General features: G+C 34.2%; 1 protein-coding gene across 7 annotated transcripts in view; it reads right to left on the bottom strand.

Moving 5' to 3' along the window:
* The window catches only part of DPP10 (dipeptidyl peptidase like 10), a 1,381,219-nt gene that overhangs the window by 52,176 nt on the left and 1,302,564 nt on the right, over positions 1-26,479 (bottom strand). For 6 of the 7 annotated variants that reach the window (XM_003792626.2, XM_023514795.1, XM_023514791.1 and 3 more), the window contains 5 exons: positions 19,607-19,730; positions 15,635-15,673; positions 10,793-10,900; positions 649-740; positions 182-229 (listed from right to left, as the gene is read on the bottom strand). In XM_003792626.2, the coding sequence (XP_003792674.1) occupies positions 182-229; positions 649-740; positions 10,793-10,900; positions 15,635-15,673; positions 19,607-19,730 (411 nt within the window). The remainder of the gene's footprint in view (positions 1-181; positions 230-648; positions 741-10,792; positions 10,901-15,634; positions 15,674-19,606; positions 19,731-26,479) is intronic. The other variant, XM_023514792.1, reaches the window with a different exon arrangement.

Here is a 26,479-nt window from a genome sequence, read left to right as displayed (position 1 = left end):
TCTCCACCCAGGCCTGGTCCTCCCAAGGGACTGGACCAAGAGCGTGGAGTTTTATCCTATGGACTTCGCTCTCCTCTAGCTGTGTTGAAATGATGTATCCGATTTTTCCATCCCTTCATGGTGTTGGCCAGATGGCCACTGAGAAGCCAACCTGGGTGGGTGATCCTGGCTCACCACTCACCTGTACAGCTGCCTTCCTCTGGGCGAAGACTCGGTGCTTAGAAAGTAACTGTCCGGGAAAGAAAACATCACAACCGTCAGACATGGATCTATTTGTTATGCTGAGTTTTCACTTAAATTTTCAAAACTGTCAAGAAGCAGGCAAGAGCTGTTTTGTTATTCAACTATAAAGCTAGGATCCATTTGGTGAACTTTTTTTTTTAACCTAAGATCACCGTTTTTCATAATCTCTCAATCTCTCTGAGTGTGTGTGTGTGTGTGTGTGTGTGTGTGCAGTACGTGCATTGCGGGCATCTGTGATAAGATGTCTCCGGGTGAAGTGTCAAGGTTGTCTTTAAATAAAAACTTATTCTTTTTATAGCTGGCTTGTTTTGACTGGGGCTACAGTAACGAAACATAATTCTAGCAGAAAAGATAGCATTTGACAACCCTGACTTTAAGCCTGACTAGAGAACCGAAAACACTCACATTTTCTGAGTAGTTTCATCGTATGCCAAGATCTTTATCACTTCCCAGTTTCCTGATGTCAGATGCCGCACGGTAATTTGCTCACTTTTACTCTGCAAAGAAATAGAAAATATTGATTTTCTTTTTATTTAAACAGCATCTCTCTGGTAAACACGAAAGTACCAACTGCCTGTGTCACTTTTAATTCTTTAATTCTCAGCTACCATTTGGTTTTCTGTTCTAAATCTAAAGGATGCTCGCGGCTTCCTATAAACACCGACTGAGGCAAACAGTGCCTTTATTTCTGGGCAGTAGGAAAATAATTCAGAAAAGTCCTTCAGGTGAAACTATGCCAAGGGCACTGTCTTGGCAGCAGCATTTGGCACCAAAGTAGGACTTCTCATCTCAGTGGCCAGCAGTGGTGCAATTTGGACGGCTTTAAATAGAACATTTCAGAACAAACTTGACTCCATATTAATACTCAGCATTACATGACTTTTAACCTTTGTAGTATGAGAATTACTATAAGGTTTTCTATTTTCACTCAATAATTAGTTTCTGAGATGAATCTATGTTGATTGTGATGGCCACAGTTTATTTCCCCAGCTATATGGCATCTTACTCTAAGAGTGCAGCCTAATTCATGTGCTAATGTTTGTGTTGTTTCCAAATTTCTGATATTGAAAAAAATTGCCTATGGATCTTCTTTTACTAGATCCTGATGTGCATGGTAGGGATTTTTCTGAGAAAAAATGAGATTTCTTGGTAAGACGATAAGCATGGCTTCTACTTAACTAATGACAAACTATGTTCAAAATTGTAACCAATTTATACTCCGCTAATAATATGAGGTTTTCTTGTTCCACCATTTCCCTACTTCTGAACCACAGCTATTTTAATCAAATTATGTGTGGTTTTTTTGGTCCTATTAATGAGTTAGTAACTTTATTGCATCTGTTTTCTACTTATTTAGAAAATATTCAAACCTACAGAAAGTTGAATGAACAGTGCAGTGGATAGACACACTTTTTACCTAGGTCACAAAATGTCGACCTTTTGAGGATTAGCTATCTCCTCCATTTAGTTTGCGGAAACATTTGAAAGAGAGTTGCCGACATCAGGTTATTTCAACACTAACCATATTTTTCAAGATTAAAAATATTTTCCCATATAAGCAAATCACCCAATGAAAACTGTATTATTATCATCTAAATATGTAGTTTAAAGTTTATGTAACTGTCCCAAATAACTTAATTTCATATGTGTGTATAAATACAGAGAGTCCAACTATTTAAAATGGCTGACTGCTTATTTTAAATTGCACAAGAACTTCATGGTCACCCTCTACATACATAATTTTATGTATTATATGTTTATAAGTAGAATAACTATCAAAGTTTGGCTATGCATGGAGTTGTCATCTCTTTAGTCTTTTAAAGCAAAACTGTCATTCTGTCTTTTTTGTTTTCTATAAAATTTACCCTTTTTAAGACTCTTGATCCTTATACAAAATATTGAGCATAGGGTTTATCTGTTTTCTAGTTATTTAATTCGGGGAAAATATTTTTTGAAAATATATTGTATGGATGATAATTTTACCTTGTTATTAAAAGTGGGACGTCTTTCTCCCTGAATTTTCACTCAGTAGTTTTAGAATCTCTCATGACCTTTCCCTGATTAAATTATCATTTCAAAGTGGATCTCTCATCACAGAATTAGTTCCCTTAGAATAAGAGAAAAGCGAGAGATGATAGAGCAGGAATTCCACCATCGATGTCAAGCCACAAAGTGGGTTCTCGCTAGGAAACTTATTTGCTGGCACCTCGTTCAGGGACTTCTCAGCCGCCAGAACGGTGAGAAACAAATGTTTGCTGTTTCAGCCACCTGGACTTTGATACTTGTCATGGCAACCCACGCTTAGGAAGACGCCTGCTCCGGAGAACACTGCTCCGCCCAAGATTACACCTCTTTTCAAAGGCAGCCCCACTTAGGGGACAGTCTCATCAACGTCGCAATATGAAAATTCAGTCCTCTTGCCCTGATCTGGGACTACTCTGAAGGGCCAGGCCAGGCCAGGCCTAAACTCTCTGAAATGTCAGCAGAGGACTTCATCCAGAGGGCCTCCACCTCAAATTCTTCTCCTGAATCTTGCTTCTTGCCCCTCCTTTCAAAAGTTGTCATCCTCTGGAACAATTGTCCTGCAGGCTCACCTTCGTTCCACAGCTTGTTTTCTGTGAAACCCCACTTAGGACAGCTATCATGGCTTAATTTCATTTTGCCTTTTCCTTAGAAATTAAAAATACATATTTAAAAATATTTTTATAACTATGAACAGTTATTTAGTGATTTAATCCATACTGGACAGTTATTTTATAGTAATCTGCTTTGTAGTTCCATTTCCTGGAGAAGTATTTTCATCTACTGAGAGATTGTTATTCCTACTTTCCGTGTTCCTCATATAGTAACTTTGTGTTTCTATTGACAGTCATACTTTACTCTTTAGAAATATCCTGGGTTTTCCAGAATCTGCAGACGTAAGGGTGCTGAAGGATTAGGGGGCTGACGAGCTGTCTCTTACTAGTACCCTAAAGAGCAGTACTGAGGTGGCACTGTTTGGAGTAGATTAGTATATTCTAATACCTGGTAAACTTTTCTTATTTCCTGTAGAGCTGTTAGTTGCTATTACTACTTTACAACTTTCCCTTACCTCCAATCTTACAAGATGTCTCCCCCTCTCAAGTTTTTTCTCCCTCTTAGATGGTAATTTTAAAAACTGCTATCTCTGCTTTGGTGCATTTTCAGACTAACCCATTTTCATTCCTTATCTCAGTGCTAATTTTAAAGGGAATGTTACTAAGGTTCCATTTCAATTATGCTATATTAACAAAAATTTAGAGTACCTTTATCAGGTTAAAGAAATTCCATTTATTCTTAATTCCTAAGGTTTTTGAATATTTATTTTATAAAATTTAATGGAACCTGTGCCTGCATCTATTCTGATGATTATCCTCGCTTTTGTCATAAAGATGCAAATGCAGTGAAATCTACACATTTTTAAACTTCAGCAAGTTTAGCATTTCCCTGTGAAAAATAATAGTTATCTTTTTAATGTATTAAAAATTCAATCTCCTAATGTTTGTTTTAGGATTTTTTAACTTTCTCATACTGACTTAGTCTGCTTTGGATGCAAGATAATACCTATCTCATAAAATAGACTTAACAACATGACATATTTTTCTGTTCTCAGAATGTATTTCTATACAATTGAAACTAAATGTTCCTTGAAAGTTGTATAACCCACCCTTAAAATCCACCTGTGCCTGACATTTAAAAAAAAAAATCTTTAAAATGCTGATTTAATTTTCTTAATACTATGGGACAATTTATGATGTTTCTTTTCCAAAGCAGACTAGATTTTTTTCTAGACTTACCAATAATTCCTAAGTTTTCAAATTTGTTGACATAAAATTATTCATAATAGTCTTTCACTATTTTAAAATCTGTAGTTTTTTCTTCTTTTCATTATCTTGTACTTTGTGACTTTCCCAGTTTGAATTAACTTTGATAGATGGCTGTTTATTTTATCTTTGCTTTCCAGCTTATTAATTTTTACTCTTTCACTCCTCATTTCCTTCCTTCTACATTTGAATTTCTTCTGTTCTTTTCTAAATTCTAGCTTACATAGGATGCTTACACACACACAGAGACACACACACACACATATAAAACTAATACTATATAACTTTAAAATTTCCCATTATTATCATTTGTCTGTATCCCATACATTGGAATATACAGTATTTTCATTTAGTTCTAAGTATTTGCTGATTTCATCTTGAACCCATGAATAATATAGAAATTGTATTTTATTTCCAGATGTATGGCTTATTAAAAGTTGCAATTTTCTTTTTGCTGACTCATAATCTAATTACATAGGTCTTCAGAGAATGTAATCTATTAGCTAGGTAACACTTCCCATGCATTTTTGCTACAAATATATCTAGAATATAGTTTCATGTGGAAGTTTTATTTTAATATCTACTTTCTTTTTCTCTTGAGACAGAGTCTTATTATGTCGCCCTTAGTAGAGAGCTGTGGCTTCACAGTTCACAGCTACCTCAAACTCTTCTTGGGCTTAAGTGATTCCCTTGTCTCAGCCTCCCAAGTAGCTGGGAATACAGGTGCCCGCCCACAATACCTGGATATTTTTTTGTTTCAGTTGTCATTGTTGTTTAACAGGCCCAGGCTGGGTTTGAACCCTCCAGCCTCAGTGTACGTGGCCGGTGCCCTAACTATTGTGCTAGAGGTACCGAGCCTTAATATCTACTTCTTACACCACTAAAACCAGAAACTGACAAAGCTTTCTTGATCAGGCAGAGGCGGTATTAGAATATTCCTTCAAAACTTATGTCTTATTGATATGCATCTGCATTTCAATATTTTCCTACACAGTCTATATCTTGTTGTTAAAGGGAGTTCTCTGGACTTCTAGCTGTTTAACAATGAACATGTGCCTTTTTATAGCAATTTCTTTGAATAGTACCTGATGCATTACTGTGATTCACAAGTACTTTTTGATTAAATGTGTAAGTGCAAAGATGAGGCCCAACATGTGAGATGTGAGACCTGCACAACCCCCAAAGGCGGGCCTGAGTTCTAAAACCCAACTTGTTCTTGACAAGTCTCCTCTGGACAGTGGCTAGCTCCCCTTACTCATCTCTAGGTCTTGCTTTGAATGAGCCAAGGAGGACAGGATGCAAGACTTTCAAGGTTTTAATGCATCTTTGGCACCAATTTTGAGATGGGTAAAAATATAAAAAAATAAAAATGTGGCCAGTCTGGCTCATGTCTGTAATCATAACACTTTGGGAGTGTGACGTGGGAGGATCACTTGAGGGCAGGACTTCAAGACCAGTCTGAACAACATAGCAAAACTTCATCTCTACAAAAAGATAGGAAAAGTATCCAGGCATGGCGGTGCATGCCTGTAAGTCTTAGCTATTTAGGAAGCTGAGGCAGGAAGGTGGCCTGAACCTAAAAGTTTGAGGCTGCAGTGAGCTGTGATGATGCCACTGTCCTCTTGCCCAGGCAATAGAGCCAGACCTTGTGAAAGAAAGAAAGAAGAGAGAGAAAGAGAGAGGATCTTTGCTAAATACTTGTAAATAATTGGAGACACCTTTTGCTACAGATTTCTCATTTAATTACTTTACCTGTTTAAGGAATTTTGGGGCATGTGTATGTGGATGTGTTTTAAGAACACAAGTGTTTCTGGAATAAGGTGGTCATGAGAAAAATACAGTGTTTTGTGGAATGTTTGAATACAGTGTACAAAAAGTTAAAGTAAAATTATATGCTGTATACTTCAATGATCTAGCAGGTGTCTTCAAACTACGGCCTGTGGGCCACATGCAGCCTGCCTAGGACATTTATCCAGCTCACTGGGTGTTTTTCCTGCCGCTGCCTGTCCTGCTTAGCAGCCTACTTGTCCCGGGCCCTGCAGTCCGGCCCTCCAACGGTCTGAGGGACAGTGAACTGGCCCCCTGTTTAAAAAGTTTGAGGACCCTTGAATTCTATTGGGTCCAAAATGTATTAGGCTTTTAAGTGTAAAACCAAAATACCCCATGTTGGAAGACATGATAACAACCACATAATCTTTGCATTTTATTTCAAATTTTTCTAATTGTTTGCTTGATTTTTCTTTCCTAGGGCAAATATAGGCTAGAGAATAAACCTCATTCACACATAATAGCTTGCACTAGTTTTCAACAATACAGCATAGCAGCATATTATAGCAGTGATCACCTTAATTTTGATCTGGCCTCTAGGCAAACAATCCCAATTCCCATCAGAACATGGTAGAATATGGCCATATCTGGGTCAATAATAAATATTAAGGGACTTGACTAGGTTTCACAAGGGGGTTTCAGTATTTCAGTTAGATCAAATACCTTAAACAGAAATAAAAGTGCAAAAAGCTCATGTAACAAAGCAGGAAAGAATAGCAATTATTTCTCCATAGTAACATTATTTTTCTTTCTGTTTATCCTTAATTTTTGTTACATCAATTTGGCAGAACAGAAACTGAATATGAATACAGACACTGTAAATTTTTAATAAAGGAAATATGACAATATAATTTAAATCAGATTCATATTTTAATTTTAGAATAAAAAGCAATAAAACAAGTGATTTATTCATTCATAAAAGAAGGCTGAAAATCTAGAATGAAATTTTATTTGGCCATTAAACATATAGCACCTCTCTTTAAATTGGTGGGGATCTTATCTTACTCAATGAAGTTAAATATTAATTTTATACTTCTATTTACAAATTGGAAACACATCAATATCAGTACAAGTTTAACAGAGCATGTGCCTTTTACCTCATTATACTCTGTTCATTCTAATTTCTTATATTAAATTTTGTTTAACTTTTACAGCTTCTCACTAAGAGGAATGTTACAGTGCTTAAAAATAGCTGCTCTAATTTACTGTCTATTCATCACACAAGATGAGCTAATTGTTTTCAGACAATGTCCTAATCAGATACAGTGTTGAAATTTAATGAAATAAATTTTATTGGGTTGATTAGGTGGTAGAATTGCGGATTGGGGGCATACTACTTTCTACAATATTTGTAATGAGTGATGGCACTTAAAATTGTTCCCAGTGAAATCATCAGCCTCATAGGCAAAACCTTGTGGTACTGAATCGAAAAAGTGAATGAATTCACCAACATACAATTTTTCATTTAACACAATTTTTGAAGATGACAGTCTTTCCATCCATGAATCTGAACCACCCAGCAACAAAAACTCTGTTTACCCCATGTTTCAGGAAAAAAATGTAGCCATCGCTTTGATAAAAACCTGCCTCTTAACTGCAGGCTGAATTGCAGGTTGTAGGATATTATGGTTCCAGAGACAGAAATTCAGAAATTAGAATTCTACATAACAAATATTTTGGGGAGAGGGAATGAGAAAATATTGAGATAATAAAAATTGCAATGGCCTGATTATAAGGGTATAAGTGCATGATTCAGGAAGAATGTAAACTGATAGTAATATGAATATGAAATACTCTAGAAGAACAATTATCTTAGCTATATAGATTTTCATAAAGGCCATAGTTTTATTGTCTTTAGTGGAATATATTAAGTATAAAAAAACACAAATGTGTCTTAAACATATTTATACTGAAAGTTATAAGGAAATATGTATATATATGTATTCCAGATATACATGGGCTTAGAAATATTTTGATTTTGATTCAAGAGTGCTAGCTCAGTAGTCAATACTAAAGAAATAATGGACAATATAAATAATCTTTATGTACAGGGACATCTGTAATTACAAATTGCCACTAAATAAAATATCAAACAATACCTAATTGTTAGTTATGTACATCAATCTTCTCAAAGACTTTTTTTTAATTATTTAAGATTATAAAGTGTGTCTTTTAAAGTTAAATTTAAAATATCAGAATGCAATATTATAGTTTACATTAAAGGACAATCATACTTAAAAAAGGAAGAATCAAGGAAAATTAATTGGTTCTTTTTTTTCTTTATCTTGGGAATCATTAACAAGGATATCTTTTGTAAATAAGGGAAAAAACTCACTAAACTATAACTAATGGCCACCATAAATCTCCATATGAAAATAACTTGAAAGCAAGCAATAATTTTGTGGTTTTTATTTAATTACTGATTATGTAAGAAAGCAAAATATTTGCAAAAATTTACTAATTTTATTTAGTAAGGTACTTATATGAATATATTATTCATGAACTGGGAAGCTCTCAAACATAGCTATACACCAAGTACTGTCAAGGTGGACTTGCTAACGTGGGCTGCCACGGCACAGGGCCTGCTATCTTACTTTCTGGGTCAATTTTAAGTGACTAATGTAAAATGGCTAGAGAAGGAAGAAAAGTTAAAACTCATCAATGTTGGCATTTATTACTGTTTAACAGTTAGTAACTATAAGTTACTATTTATTCAGTTTGAATCTTTTAAAATTTTGTAGTATATATGTGTCAACAAAGAAGTCATAAATGGTTCATTAATTTCCTAAAATAATGCATGTGTTTATGTGTATGTGTGTTTGTAAACCCTAGTGTAGATTTTATTTACCTAAGCACTGACCTCTGACTTATTAACAACGTAGATGAATTTTAGTCAATTACCAAAGTACCCATAAATATGCAGTCGTGTTCATTTTACCTAAGCACTGACCTCTGACTTATTAACAAAGTAGATGAATTTTAGTCAATTACCAAAGTACCCATAATTATGCAGTTACGTTTGTTTCTTTTCTTTAAATTTGTATATATTCATGGGCTACAAGTACAATTTTGTTACATGATATATCGGATTGTGGTCAAGTCAGCCTCACGTTCATTTCTCAGTGAGGCAAACTACAAATTCCCCAAACAGCAACCAAAATAGAGGAACTGTTTTCTACTTCCATGAAAGCTTGGTTATATTCTCCATGTAAAAGACCAACAAAGTAAACACATTTATTCTTTGAAGTTGATAAAGAACCCATGTCAGGCAGGTTTGGTTGGGAAACAAAAAATATTTCTTTCTTAGACTTACAAAGAACTCTTCCTTAGGTGTGTAAAGATTGATAATTCCTATGTGCTAATGTCATAAGCTCACTTAGGCCATACTGTGCTTTCAAAAAAACACTATGCCTCTTTCTAACTTGTACAAGTTTTACAGAAGATGGTTTTCTTTTTGAAATGGTACACACAAAATGTATGACACATCTTTTCCCATCCTTCATTATAAGTATCCACAATTTTTATGTAATCTTTACCACATAGGTTTTTATACAGATTCTTGAATATAAAATCCTGGGATTTAAAAATTCCTTCCTTTAAAATGTCATAATCAGTTATGTGATTTGGAAAGTGTGTATGTGTCTGTTGAGTTAAAATAGGTCCCTACTAACATGATAACAAATTTTATTCTTTGCAAAAGTTTATCAAGCAAAACAATTTATAAGTGAGGCTCCCTCTACTTCACATAAAAAATTAGGTTCCCTTAATTCTACCTGCTTAATATAATTATTTTAATAGTTTGATATAAAAAACCCAAATTTTATTCATAAGTAAATGTATACATTCATTTAGAACATAAATGGAATCACATTAAACATTAGTCTATAACCTGTTTTTCACCTTAACAATATACTATGGAAATCAATCTACAGCTTTTACTGTGGAAATTATGTATGTTCCAAATTATTTATTTCAGCCTTGATTAAAATTAAAGTTAAAACCATGACAATTATTTGGATAGCACAGACATAAAGTTTTGAGACTCCAAAGCCTTAAGCTGACCAATTAAAATATGTATCTAGAAAATGGTAACTATTTGAGGATACACGCAGCTGTAATGGCTCTAAGAACATAAACATAGTGAGGGTGGGCAAAGATGCTGTGCCACATTCATAATTACTCTACATTTTGCAAGTATGAAGTGATTGTTGGCTAGTTTATAAAAATCTCATAAAGATTCCATTTCAGCTATAATGGCTTGTCATTATAAATCCTCTTACCTATGAGAGCAGGATGTTTATTTATTTAATTTTGAAGGATACTTTATTTTCTCATAAGATGTTTTCCATTAGTAATTGAATTCAAATTCTCTCATTAACCTAGTTGTATTTAAACTGCTTAATGTGGACTCACTTTTCTTTTACAATTAAATGAAACTGATTAAATTGTTAATATCCTTTTGAAGGTTAGAGGAAAATCATAACCTTTTCTCCTCCTTTTCTCAGAAAGTCCATAAAGTATAACACTGACTCTGTTATATTTTGTATCATAAAAGGCATATGTCATTTACCTTAAAATTCTATTTTGTCTTATTTTTTAAAATCTGCCTTATATTTGCTTGTGTGTATAACACAATTTATTCAATTCTAGATTCCAAAGCCCTCACATCCTAGCACACATGTAGCTCACTGCATTTTATTGAGGGTTGAGACTGTTTTGTGGGAAGATAGAGCTCGAATGCACGGCTGTGGATGGAGGTCTTCTTCCTAGATGTCTTCAAGTTGGATTGTGGGTGGGCTTCCCAGGCATTGTGGCTATAGACGGCCACAAGAACTGGGCCTTCAGAGGCATGATGACGGAGAAACCAAACTCTCACTTACCTGGATGAGGAACATAGCTATGTGGTGAAATTCTCCACGGCCCCCTTGCTTAACAGGAACTGTCATGAAGAATTTGTTGCCATCTCTAGAAAACACAGGCTCCTCGTTCTAAAATATAAAAGAGCATACAACAATCTCAAAATGGCATGTGCAATCTCTGTTACCAACTTAATTCTTGTACTGATTGTACTTATAATTGGTTTAAAATTAGGTAGGAAAATTGTTAAATTATTTTAAAAATAAATATGATATTTAGTACTTTTTAAAGTGAAATTAACGATACATTGTGTATGTGTTTGAGTGATGGGAAAGATGGGGAAATTTCATCCATAGTAGATAGGAATGGTTTACTATTAGACAAACACACTGTTTAAATTGGCTCAAACGAGAACTTTCAGATCTTCATACAAAATTATGTTTACCAATACATCCTTTGAAGATAAGGAAATTGCAAACATTGGTACCAATTCATCAAAATAACTTTTAGAAAGACTTTATAACATTCTATAACATACATGTAGCATATTTTTTGAAGTCTTTTATTCAGCAACTCTGGTTATGTGAGGATTCATTTCTGATGATGTAAACATATTTCACTAAATATGCAAAGGCCAGCAGGCCACAAAATTGAAGTGATTCTATAAAAATTATTAAATTCAAATTTCCCATACCCGTTGCTCATCTTTCCCACAAACACAAATGCTCACAACTGTGAATCCCCATTTGATGATTTTTAATTCAACTCTAGTGAGTAACACATTAAACGAATAGAACTATTTTTAAGAATTAAATGATGAAATCCATACATATACAGAAGATGCCAAAAAATTATACACATTTTAAGAATGGAAAAAAACCTGTGTTAAAATCACGATACTCACTATCTACTAACAACATCTGTTATCCTGTATATTGTATCTTATCTCTTTTAATTGCAGAAGTCAAGTGTGACTTGAATATTGAAATTTAATACAGTTTATTTCTTTCTTAAAATTTGTAAACATTCTTTTACATCCTCTGTACATTGCTTTCTCTTGCTATAAGAGAAACATTTTAAGAAAATGGATTCATCTGACAAAACATTGAGTCCTTTCTTGTTGCATTAATGATAGTGACTGTGTACATGACATACAGACTTAGGCTTGTCTTAACCATGGCTTTGAAGCCCTTTCAGATGGCCTGGCCCTCTACTCACTTTCTGATCTCACCTTCCATTCTCACTGGGCTTCCTCACTGGCTCCTGCACGATCCTACTCTAGAGTCTTCACATATTTTATTTCCTTCATCTACCGCTTCCCCTTTTCTTTTTCAGGGCCCTGATCCAATGCCACCTTATCAGTAAGGGGCTCTCAGATTATCCTGGGTAAAGTGTGACCAGGGAAGCCAGCCCATCCAACTCTACCTGACAACCATCATACCCTTTTGTCTTCTTTCTGGTTTTCCACAGCATCTAATACAAATAACTAACGTACACTGCCTGTGTGTTTGCATTTGCATGGGGGTACTTGTGTATGAACGCATATATATGTGCACATATGTGTATGTATGTGTAGTCCTCTGTAACACAAGCACCATGGGACAGGAACCTTGTATACTTGATTACTACATTTCCAGCACCATGGACAGAGACTACCATGTAAATTGAGTTCCATAGAAATTTACTGAATGAATAGGTCAATTAATAACAACTTTAATACACTGGATGGTCTGATTTTAGCTTCATCAGTAAGTATATCCTTTACTAGAAATTTATATTTTCCTTGTCTACCTCAAGGACACTCATGAAAAGAATAGGTAATATATGCAAAAAATTTAAAACTATGAAGTAATATACCATTCAAGTTTGGAAAGATTGCATAACTGAGTATAGAATAGATACTGACTAACGACTAAGTGAATCACATCTTTCAACTATAATAGAATCAATAATTCTATTTGTTCCATCCCTACCCCTCTGGGATATTTCTTGGGGTTTCTTTCATCTGAAACAAACTTGTCTGTCTTCTTCTGAGTTAAAACTTTCTTAAGTTTTGCTTAATCTCATGAAATATAAACTGTTTTTAAATTTACTTAGTAAATGTTCTCCAGTTAGGGAATCTCTCCTCAGATGTTCTAAAAAGTACCCTGTATTCACCACTGTTACAGCTTTTAATGCACTCTCTTTTATTGGTCTATTAACTTGTTGGCTTCCTTTGCTAGGCAATTAATAATGAAACTAAACTTTCAATTATATCTATGTAGCTTCATTGAATAAGATTAGGTAGGGTCCAACTCATGATTGCTGAGTGGATGAATGTATGTATATAATGGAATAAGATCAGCTGTACAGGAATATTCACTTTATCCACCACATTTACTCCAGCACATTGGTTCCTCCCTTACTCACAATTCTCTCCTTGTGCTCTGCTCAAAGATAAATAGCTTTTTTACGATATGGGGATATCTAGAGCCTTCTGTGCTCTCAATTCTGATGCCTTACAAGTGTCTTTGAAAAGAAACAGATTTGGAGTTACAATCTCAAATGCTTTACTGAACAAAACACTTTCCCCAGGCGCCATTACCTGGCTATAAACATTTAGCTCCAGTCAGGAGGAGCCCATCTTACTGTCCACTGCATGACTTTAAGCAAGTCCGTGTTTAGACACATGTAGCCCTGAGCTGAGGATTCTGAACTGTTTCCCTTGACCAAACATACATACAGATACTGATCATCCCAGGTATGGGTCCCTTACAGGCTAAGCCAGAGATGCCCACTTCTCTTTGGCCTTCCTACTGTACAGAAAGACAACAAACATATGATAACTCTATTAAATGTCTAATTATGTTAACAAATTTTCTTCCCCTCCTTTAAATTTCATCAAATTCTAAGTATTTTATTAAATTCCCTTAGAGCTTTTGGAGAAAAAATCATCTGTGATAAAACCAACTGCATTTTCTTACTTATTAGTAAGATAATTGGATGCTTTGGTTAAAAAAAAAAATCTACCAAACAGTTATAATTTTGAGATGTAAAATTCAGATAGCATAATCTCAAAAGAGCATATAATTATGTTAATATGTGTTAAACTATTATGAATGTCACTGTCAATAAAAGTGGCAGCAAAAGAGGTTTGATAAATGACAACTTGGAATACGTCACTATCCATTGTGTCACTGGTTTTCATTGTTTTTATTTTGAATATCTGCCTTAATTTTTTGAGAGTAAAATCCAGGTATTTTTTCCAATTTTATTTTACACATTGACTAAGACAGTATTGTGTATAGTATTATATACCCATGTACACAAATGTATTTACAAACAGATCTCTCCCATCCCTGCCTCTGCTACAGGCAAGCAAAGGTTTAACCTAATTACGATTATTTCTTTACTTTATTTCTTTCTCCATTCAGTAAGTATTTATGGTGCTTTTATTATATATTCAATTCCATATTAGGCATTTGGTTTACAAAACAGAGAGAAAATAAACATCTTCCTTGCCTTTGTATCTTAGTAATAAAGCACAGAAATACTTGTGTAAGTACCAGAGATTGCAAGTGACTTTACATTAACTTTTGTTCAGAAATGTTTGTGGAATGGCAGAGTTTTGCTTCTTCTCCTCAGAAGGTGACTTCTCAGGTAGGTGATTTAAGCCAAGGTTTGAAAAATGAATAGGCTTAAAATAAAAAGGTTTGAGAGGATTATGTCCAGAGGGAGGGGACATGGCCCTCTGTGCACACGAGGGCCAATGTGGCTAGAATGAAGCAAATGAGTGTAGGATGATATGACTAAGAACTGGAAAAGCTTGACATTTTATCCCTTATGGACCATTTGTGAATGTTGATCTTTGTCCGAAGGAGAGAAAGAAGAGAAACAAATGTTTGAGTTGTGGGAGTGAGAATATGGGGGGAATATTGGCAGTGACAATCCAATGTATCATAAGGGTCACTCAGCTGGCCTGAAGCAAAACCAATAGGCAGGCACCTCTGGGGCTGAGAGTTCACCAGTTTCAGGAGGAACTGCTGTAACTACAGTTTGAACCTGGACAATCTTTGGGAGTTGGAGAAAAGTGAATTGACTTGAGAGATCTATGAGTGTAAAATCAAACAAAAGTCTGCATATAGTAATTACATGTGTAGATTTCCAAAAGGTTTAAAGGTGACTAGTAGGTTAATGGTATTAATTACTGTAGAAATAAGAATGACTAGCAGAGGATTGAGTTTGGTTTAGACCTGGAGAGTGTGCAGCCAGGTTTGTAGATTTAGGAGTAGATATCAAGCATAATTTTGAATGTTATGGAACATTCAGAAGTGTCTGGGGCTATGAATTTGGTGGTGTCAATGTATGGGTGGCAACTGAAACCATAGATGTTTCTGAGGACTGATAAACAATAAAATGAGTCAAAACCAACCAAACGTCTTTGACATTCAAACTAGCTTTATAAGCTAGACATATCTAAACAAAAAAAAATTATTCATCTAACAATCTCCACATGGCCAATATATGTGGAGAGCTGGTCAATTTTCGTGATAATTTGAACAATGCTGATGTTTTGGTAGGTCCTAACTTTATTTCCTTTATCTATAAAAGTTCCCTTTTATAAAGATCCTGAAAGTAGATCTTCGTAGTTATTCTGCAATTTGCGTAGCATTAAAAAAAGTATCTAATCTTTCACAAACGATGTCAAAGAAAGCCCAAGTCATAAAAGTTTTCATAGAAAAGAATCACTTTGTCAAACCTACTGAAACATTAAAGTCACATTGTATCACTGAAATAGCTTTTTAAAGAAAAGTTAATCACATAATAAATGGGTGAACAGAATAGTCACATGAACTAAAATGTGACAGAGACCATTAATACTATACCTGTTTAGAGAGCCACGTATCAGATGTCATTTCATATTTCTGAAATAAAACAATTAACTCTAGTAAGCAACTAAAGACCAATATGAACATCTATCAATTTCACTTATTTTATGCTGTTATCTTTAGGCATTTTTTCCTTCTTTTTAACTGGTGAGATACCAGGAGAGGTCCCATTGTCCCCATTGATTTAACCTGAATGTGTAAGTAGAGAATTGGGATTAAGTGGTAATTTAATTATAAAGTCTTTTCTTTGGTGAGCACTTCCAGAATTCCCAGCAGCATGTCACCAGGAATAGAACATCACTTTCCAGCTCTGTTTGATTACCTCATTCAAACTGTTTTGAACCACTAGATACTGTCTCTTTTCACCTCCAGGCATCATAGGGAAAAAAAAATATTGAGTCCTTCAAAGGAACTGGGCAAACAGCCAGGATTAAAATTAAAAAATGGACATTCTTTCCATATTCAATCTACTCTTAATAATAGCTACTTTTTTTTTCTTATTAGTAAAAAGTACTTCAGTCTTAGGGGATAAAAAATTAAATATTTAAAATGTCAAAATCTTATGTTCTTTTGAAGGTCTTGCCAAGGATCAGAACCAAAATTATACTGCAAAAAGCAAAATTGGACTAATTTATCCTCAAATAACATGTGTGTAGATAAAATGGTGTTAATAATACTGATGCGTGCATTTTTCAGAAAACTCAGAGTTTTCTGGAAAAAATGATTGTACAGTAAAAGTATTCAAATTGAGAAAACACTATATTAGGAATTTTCTCATAAGCACTACTCATTTTAAATTGTTAACATTAAGATTTTATTTACAGTTTTTTAATGTTACTTGCCCTTCCCAAATTCATATCATTACTACATTGGAATTGACCACTTGCTCTTTTCAGGGCATTTTGTTCGAATACATATTTGCCACATGTTCGAATACATATTTGCCACATGCAAACATCAGGAAAATATCTAATTAAATCATTCCTTGATTCTTTATTTGTACCTTGGCAATAACCATTCTTGGTATCTGTGAAACACAGACATAAAACAGATACCAATGCCACCAGTTGTTAGTACAACCTGGTGTTGTTAGAATCCATGAAATCCCCAAACTTCATCTACTATTATTTGTCTTATTCTTTCAATTAGCAGAAAGAAAAATGTTTTAAACTGCATGCATGGAATAGAAATATAACTTCAATGAGGTGTCACATCAAGAATATGATAGGATTGTTGTACCTATTTCATATTGAAACATTTTAATTTATCTTTGTGGTAACCTATATATAATGAAAAGTCTTTCGATTATCCTTATATAGAGAAGGTAACAGGCTAGGCTTTCTCACATTAACTAGAATACACAGGCCACATTTTTTGTTGTTGCTGTTGTTGCAGTTTTTGACCAGGGCCAGGTTTGAACCTACCACTTCCAGCATATGGGGCTGGCGCCCTAATCCTTGAGCCCTGGTGCCGCCCCACAGGCCAATTTTTAAATGACTTAGTAACCAGCTGAATAAGCAACCATCCAGAAAATTTTGGCAAATAAATGGAGAAATTTTAGTCAGCATGTCATCTCCTCAGATTAAAGAGGAATTCTGAGATACATTTTCTTCTAATACAAACTTAACGTGAAAAGCATCAGCCCAACCCAGTAAGTAAAGGGTTGATTCAACTACCTCTGTTCCAAGTTTATACTCATCATTTCATTAAGAGATAGGTCTGCACCTTTATTTCTATTTTACTGACCATTTAAAAAGGGTTTCTAAAAATGTTCACCTATAGTGAAATGCACAGATCATAAGTATATAAAATGATGAGTTTTAACGCATTTATGCCAGCAAGATATCTATAGAACCTTCCTATCTCCTCACAGGATTCCATCATGCCCCTTTCCAGAGGTTCCAAAAAGGCAACCTCTCTTGGGATCTCTAATCTGTTACCAAAGACATATAGTCAACTTTTAAAATATCAAACATAGTATGTTTGGTTCTTGAAATTTTATTTTTCTGTTTTTAAAATTTGCATTTACTAAAATTTCTCACTTGTTTCTTAGGACTATTCTTTTCTTGTATTATTGAATGTATTTCTAATAGATTTTGTATTGTATAAGTCTATTTATATTAAATTTAGAAAAATGAAAAATTAATATATTGTAACAGAAATTAAGCTTGTCCTTTGAGAGTTGAGATTGATTAGAAAGCAGCATAAAGAAACTTCTTGGGACAATAGGAATATTTCATATGTTGATGAGGTGTGGACTGTGGGATACACGTGTTTTTAAAACTCCTTTAACTGCCCAGTTAGGATTTCTTCACTTCGTTGGACATAACTTACACCTTTAAAACATTTTATTGCTACATAAGAATTGTACACATTTACTGGGTACATGTGATATTTTCACATATGTATAGAGTGTGTAAAAATCAAATCGTGATATGTTGGCTACCCATCACCTCAAACATTCATCATTTCTAATAGTTTTTAAAAATTGTCTGTATACTAATTCTAATATTGCTATCCTTGGAGGTCTGTTTCTACTGAATATTTCTGGGGGAGAGATCAGTAGGTTATATTTTTTACTTCTCTGTATACATAGTATATTTTGATTACATGATCAATTCTGCAAATGCTGCCTTATTGAGAGTCTTTTTTTAATTTTTATTTTCTTTTCAGAAAGGCAAACTTTATTGTGATAGGCAGTTAATTTACATGCAGATAAATTTGATCCCTTCAAAGTGAAATTTAAACACTTCTAAGAGGGGGTCCAGAATAGACCTACTTCTAGGGTACATTCCTTTTGGGCTCTGAGTTCAAGGCTGAGGGTGAAGTGACGTTTCTCCACCATTACTGAGCAGAAATCCAATGTCTGTCAACCCTGTGCAACCTGTAGACTCTTCATTTGCTTCAAAACTCTCTGGCAGTTGTTTTCTCCCAGGTAATGTGGAGGCACGTTGTTTGTGCGCACACCGAGCATTGAGGCACAGACTCAAGGTCCTCTCCATAGATTGCTCCAGTCCCTTTCTATAGCTCCAACTTCGGTGGTATCTTTCCTATAAATTTCAATCACTACAACAGCCTCACCCTCTAATCTTCTGTATTTACTCAAACCACCTACATCACTGTGCTTTTCTTAGGTAAATTTGCTTGCCCTGTGGTCTCAAAGTATTGCAAATAGAAAGTCATAGTGGGGTTGATCTTATGCATATACTTTATGTAGCATTTATGGTCTTGATCCAATTGTCCAACATCTGAAAACAATTGTCTTTTATATTTTATACAGTTTCATAGTTGTTTAAAGCAAAATGACTGGTCTGGTGACTTTTACTCCATCTTCTCTAGGCCACAAGTTTGAAAACTCTGTTGTCAAATAATCAGAGAATCTTTTGCCAAAGTACTATGTGTATAATACTATAACAATTTAAACCAATTACACTGTTTCCTCCAGCAAGAACCTTGAAAATGGTACATTGTATTTACCACCAAGTTTATAAAAACTGGTTTTAGAAATTAAAATATAACCTGATTTCAAATTAGAGTAATTCAAGAACCAAATATTTTTTACTATTTTTACTTCATTTTAGGATAAAGTTAATCTAAACTACAGAAAAATGGAATATGTTTAAAGATGATATGCAAGAAACTTCATCTATTCTCATGTTAATCAAAGACAAAACACGGACAGAAATCCCATACTGAAGAATGATATGGCTTGAACTCACCTTTATGCTGAATACGAATTCATTTGTTTTTTAAAGCTAAGTTTGCTCTCTTCTTCATATCATAAATGCTGCTCACTTCAAAGTTTAGAAACTTTATGGATTAAAGAATATACTCTTAATAAGGTGACTCTTTTCTTTTCCTACTGTCTTTGTAAGCTGAAGGTTTTGTGCAAAGGATTTCCTGATTTCCCTTGTTAGTGAAGATAAACCACTTCATTTTAAGTGTAAAAGAAAAGTAAATGATACTCACTCTACTGCAAGCTCCAGTAGTGGTCTCACAGACTGTGAGAATGGAGATGTTCTGAGGTCGGTTCAACCACCTCACCACCGTCTTCGTGTTGCTTACCCATTTAACCATAGTGATGTAGTATTCTCTACAAACAGAGTAGAAATGTATGTTTAGAGCAAAAGAATCTGCACAGTACCAATAAAATACATTTATTTTATATTGTATTTATATACATTGTATGTATTTATATACATTGTATGTATTTATATACATACGTGTATAATAGAACCACTATAAAAATGATACATCATAATAATTTTTATATATGTGTGTATACATGAACTCATCCTCTCTTTTAAATATTAAGTATATTGATAAAAATATTTGTGTATGCATACATTTACATGAACATATACATTTATATACAAATTTACAGAAAATTTGAAAATAAATTTGAGTGAATTATATCCCAAGAAGTAACCAGATGGTAGACACTTATAAAAATATTAATTGATTAGTACTAATATATGTTTAAAACCTGTATTCATTTTTTTTTTTTTGAGACAGAGTCTCACTATGTTACCCTTGTGCTGTGTCGTCACAGCTCACAGCAACCTCCAACTCTTGGGCTTAAGCGATTCTCTTGCCTGAGCCTCCCAAGTACCTAGGACTACAGGCACCCACCACAATGCCCGGCTATATTTTTGTTGTAGTTGTCATTATTGTTTAGTAGGCCTGGACCAAATTCGAACTCTCCAGCTCTGATATATGTGGCTGGTGCCCTAACCACTTAGCTGTGAGTGCTGAGCCCTGCATTTAGTTTTAAAGATATAGTATTTTTATTTCTTTAAAAGCACAATCAATGTCCAAGCAAAAGGCACCTGTTTCTTGGCTTAATAATTATTCCTTATGCACAAGCTCCATGTTATTTTACTTTATACATAGAGGCGTTGGTTACAAAGATATAAATGACATTTTTGGTTCTTTGTTAGCTGTGGACCAGCAGCCAGTTCCAACATTTATTTATGCTTTTTAAACAATATTGTTAGTTATCTTATTTATTTGAAATAGTTTAAAACAAAGAGTTAAACTGAAAAAGGTAAGAGGCTATTAAATTTGTGATATGGTAAGGATGCTAATTAGTGGCGTAGGAAAAAGTTTATATATCTTCCTTTATGACACCTTATAGGTTCCAAATTTATGTAATATACCACAAAACTTCCAACTCTCACTCTACAAAATCCACTCATGGTCATCTATTTATGATAAAAAGAAAAAAAAATTCTACAAACTCACCCAATTTCAGAATAGATGAGTTTCTAGAAATAGCTTGAAAAGTGCCATCCATGACTATTGTATTAAAACTAATCAATTCAGTTTTCATGTTAATTAGAAAAAAATCACTTACAAAAGACAAATCTTATGATACAAATCACTACATCTGAGTTAGACACTCAGCCACACGCATCTCTACATTGCTAACCAGTGGTGAGCAGTTACCGCTTCCCACAGAAGCCTCTCGGCCCATCACGTGAACGAGTCAGTGGACGGGCAGGCATGACTTGCTGCCCAGTGACGCCTGCCATCATTTCTTCAACAATCTTTTTAAGACATCTGGCAGCTTTCACAACCAGCTGAGCCTTGCTTGAAAATTGCCTATAAACTCAGTGGAATCATAACATAAATTGCCCCAAATGGAGTTAACAAGCAACTTTGACACAAAGTTGCAGTTGGTTTGGGCATAATCTTTGGCTACATCAATGGGCCTTGTGATCCAGCAAAGAACACTGTTGAGTTCATTTTCACTGTATTTTGTTTAAGCTGACATACTTTGTGTACATCACCATATTTAGCAGTGTGAACATTAAAATGGAGAAAATACGGTGATTAACTGTTAATACATTTACCCCAGCAATTTAGCTTGCAGAAAAAGAATAGCAGTACTATAAATAATCAGGAAAAGAAGTACTGAATTCTGATAAAACATATGTATGAATAATTAGTGTAAACATTGTTCAAAATTGAAGTGAAAATTAATTTGTATATTATAAACAACTAACCAAAGATTGCAAAATTAAGGAAGAAAAGTCTAGATAAAATTGGTACATAGTTGACGTTCAAACTCAGTCAGAAATTTGTCTCAATTAGTTAACATTTTTTTTACAAAATAATATAACTAACATGAATAATTTCAAAAATAAATAACAATAAAACAAAATTTAAAGATTGAATGCTTTCTCTTTTAAACTAGTCCCTAAGTGAAGTGTTATAAGAACATTTCAATGTTCTTCAGACACTGACAAATTATATTTATTGCCTATGATGGCAAGTCTTGACTTTTAAAAAAGACTTAATTCTTAAAAAAAGAATTGATAGCCAAACAATATAAATATGAATAGCTTATTTTTAAAGGGAACACTATCTTAGATGTATAATTGTTAAGTTAAACATCACTAATGTATAGCCATATGCTTATATTTCTCTCCTTTTTTTAAATTTTGTTTTAAATTGGCTTTCAATTTTCTTAGTTTGAAGTTTTTTTCTTAATTTTCTTTTTTTCTTTTATTTATTTATTTATTTATTTATTTAGACAGTCTCACTTTGTGGCCCTCAGTAGAGTGCTGCGGCATCATAGCTCACAGCAACCTCCAACTCTTTGGCTGAAGCAATTCTCTTGCCTCAGCCTCCCAAGTAGCTGGGATTACAGGCTTCTGTCACAAAGCCCGTTTTTTTTTTTTTTTTCTTTTTATTTATTTATTTATTGTGGTGACGGGGTCTCACTCTGGCTCTGGCTGGTCTCAAACCTCTTAAGGGCAATCCACCTGCGTCAGCCTCCCAGAGGGCTAGGATTATAGGCGTGAGACACCACACCCAGCCTATATTTCTTTGTAATTAAATAATGTGATTATTTTGTGTGTTTTTAAATAAAGTACATTATGATCACAAGTGAAACATAATCTGATATGAGATACCATATTATACATCTTATTTATACACAAGGGTGATCTTAGAAATAACTGCAATATAAGAAGAGAGAATTCTTCCCCAAATTGAATTATTTTTGTGTTCTTACAAGGAATAATTTCAAAGCATTTAAATTTTTATATTAAAGTATTTAAAATAAACAAAATGGAAGCTAAGGTAGAGCTTAATACATAAGCAGAGGGGAAAGATACATCTAATAACTAACTTGCTTCCTGCATTTTTTCTTTCCCTGCTGTAAGATCCTGGGACTACATCTCCTTGTGTTTCACACTGACTTACTCTGCTTGCTCATATGTATCCGGGCTTTCTCTGAACGAGGGAGTAGAGAAGTGCCCTTACCTGGAAATGTCCCACTCCTTGGCCTGCCTGCTGCAGATGTGGCTGTGCTCCTGGAACTCCATCTCATGAACACATTAGACCTGGTGTCCCACCACCAATGGCCAGCAGAAGTGTCCCTTTTTTTTTACAACTGGTTTTCCTGCTTGTTCCTAGTCTCCATGGCTCTGGATTTCCCAGGAAGTCCTTGAGGATCTGGTCCTCTTGAGCCACAGAGACAGAGACAAGCTGGTTAGAGAGATTGCACTCAAGTCAACAGAGACTTTCTATCAGCTGGATGGTCTGGCACAGAAGATCTAACTGTCCACAAGGGCATGGAGACCCCAGCACCACCTGCAGACAGGTATGTTAGCTGTCACATCCACATTATAACTGGCTTTCTGACCAAGCATAGTCTGCGTGCACATACAGATACACTGAGGTCATTTTCTTCTGGAGAATTTAGGATTTCTGCCCTTAAGTGTATTATGATGGTATTCATGACAAACTCACAGCCGGTTTCTCCCAAAGACCTCTGTTAATAACTATGCATTACTTGGAAGAAGGGTCATTCAGGACACTTTCATGAACACAGAGGAGTTTATTGATTTGATTTTCTCAGAACACACAGATATTCATTGGAAGCATAAGAAATGTAGGCTAGACATGGTTAGATGAAAAAGGAGGAGAAAGCATGACAGTGTCAAGCCCAGATGACAAGGCAATATGGTAGTGCTACATCAACTATGTAGGTTGGGAACAATGGGTCACAAAAGACTGGGAACTGGAGAAAGATTATCAATAAGTTAACCAATGTGAGGCAAGTCATTACTTTTACTCTTTAGACTGTGGAGTCTGAATACAAACGGCAATGCATCACTTCCTCCCAAATACTGTGAAACTTAACAAATGTGTACAAAAATCTGCATGATTCATTATCATAAAAAATTATTTCACTAGAACTTAACTGTATATTTTAAAATTCACATTTAAATTTGCTAATAAGTCTAATAAATTAAATTTGCTAATAAATCTCAATGCTTGCAATACTTTAAATTCCTAGTGCAATGCTTTAAGCTCATAGTGCAACAATTTGCAAAACATTTTTTTCTCAAGATAAGATGATTCATCTAACTTCCACTGGTTACACTGGGGACATTCATGAAGGGATATTGCTATGTATCTTAGTTCCTACCAATGCTACATTCTTTTCAAAACCAATATAGACCATAATCCAAATAAAGATAAGCTGAGTGATGATGAATGTGAACTAATTACTATTGAAGAAAAGTTATGTTCATATTCTACATTTGTTTGATGACATGTCTTTAGTTGAATCAAACATAAATAAATATTTAAAACAAATGAAGAAGGTGTAAGGGTAAAAATTAGGAAGATAAATCATGCCCTGTTCCAGGTTATTTTACCCTTTATTTTCTGTTTTAGGGTATATAAATGAATGTAAATTTATTTATTTTACAGTCTTTGACTAGAGTGTAAGTATTAGGTTGAAGGGAAAATCTACTAAATGATGATATTAGTTTGGGGGTCTATTTCTTTTATAATTATAAATAGCAGTTATTATAAATAAATAAACCAATCATCCAAGTAAATGATCAAACAGATCAAACTAATGACCTAAGTTTTTCAATACCAACACAGTTTGTTCCTTGGGGGAGATGATGGGAGTTGGGAATATAGTTTGTAAGGTGGCTCAAAGTCATAAAAGAACATCATTTTATATTTATCTTATTAATCTTCCTCTGTATATAGGCCTTTCCATACACAATCAATTATTATTATTGCCATTATGGTGGTTTTACTAGAGAGTAGAAAGTCAGAGATGATCATATTTAAGTTTCAGATGTGGTGGAAAAAAGCACTAACAAGAAAAGAAATCATTTGTAATTGTGCTGGGAAACAGTATGTGGTTCGTTTATTTATTGTCATTTGCTTAGATATCATACCAAAAGAAGTAAATATGTAAATTATCATAAAATAAAATTAATTATTTAAATATTCTGCTATCAAGAATAGAGACAATATCTCAAATTATATAGGAGGTGAACAAAACACGAACTCCCAAAGGAAAAAAGGGACTCTGATGAACTTGATAGGACATGAGGAATAAATCAAATTTTTATGTTTATATTTGTACAAATAGGTAACACAATCAAAGTCAGGAATCATTAGCTCTTAAAGAAAGAAATATACTTATTGTAAAACTGATCTCCATTGCAAAGATTTAAAAAAAATAGAGAAAACATTAGAAATTTGTATGTCAATACTAGGGGATTTAAGTCTTAGGAGACTAACTCTCATAGTTGAGTTCCCTTTCCTGTGGATTCAGAGCAGTTAACAAATCAGAGAAAATGCTACCAATTAAGGACCAGTTAACATGTCAATAGCTTCCATAATATCTTCATTTGAGACTAAATCATTCATGGCTGGTAGACCAATCTCAGAAATAGAAATTTCTCTCTGATTGGGACAATCAGCCTGCCTTATATTTATCAATTCAGACTGGTCTTTAAGGTCTTTGACCCAAGATGGAGGAAGTGCCCTGTAACTTGATGGAATCAGCCTTACCTCCATTTCTACCTTTGCTAACAACTAGTCCTGGGATTCTGCCATAACCACTTGTACTTTCTGGGCTCCATCATTCCATCAGTAAAATAAACAGTTTATATGAGGTAGTCAGTGAGGGCTTTCCGGTATAAGCATTTCATAAATTTTTATTACCTTTCCAAACAGAAAAAAAAAATGCCACACACATCAGTCTGCACTATCCGTGAGAATTCCCAACCGGGATGAATTTTTTTCTAAATATTCCAAAGAAACATTTGAGTGAAATTTCTATTGAATTTCATCACCCTACATTGATTATAGATATCATCAAACCAAATATTGAGCTTAGCCCCATATTATTCAATATAACGTGAAGCCACTTTTTTTTTTTTTTGCAGTTTTTGGCCAGGGCTGGACTTGAACCCACCCTATCTCATCTCCTGGACTGTGGTAAATTCCCAAAGGGTTGCAGTATTTAAAAGAATCACCTTCAAATTTTGAGACTGCTCTGGATTGCAGAAATACACATAATTACTTGATTATTTTTTTACTATTGAAGATTTTGCTAATATTTAAATTATGCTTTTGACATAAAATGAATTTCTTTTTTCCCTGTTCCAACTTCTTAAATATGAAGTCTTCATCTGTTAGATATTATGAAAAAGAATCTCATTTAATTTCTCTGCTTGGAGAAGAATGCTAGAGAATCCTTGGTAAGACGTGGTGACACAATTGGAAAAACTATCAAATTCCAGGGAGATCATTAAAGAACATCTTTTTTAAAAAAAAATGGATCAACTATTTTTCGAAGTCAATGCAATGGAAAATTATCTTTTGTCCCGTGTCTCTGTCTCATTCCCAGCAAAAGACCTAATTCTCAGCATCGGTATTGTTAGTCATTTTGTGGTGGTGATAATCACCTTCAAAGGAAATACTTCTTGGAAACAGCCAGCCAGTAAGAATGACTTCATGCCTCACTAATGGAAGCAAACTCAGCTTTATTTTCAAGCAGATTTGTTGAGCTGA

The sequence above is a fragment of the Otolemur garnettii genome, unplaced genomic scaffold (assembly GCF_000181295.1).
Source record: "Otolemur garnettii isolate 467f Iridium unplaced genomic scaffold, OtoGar3 scaffold00059, whole genome shotgun sequence".
Lineage (NCBI taxonomy): Eukaryota > Metazoa > Chordata > Mammalia > Primates > Galagidae > Otolemur > Otolemur garnettii.
The sequence above is the reverse complement of the archived record's forward strand: the minus strand, read 5'-3'. Positions and strand labels throughout refer to the sequence as shown.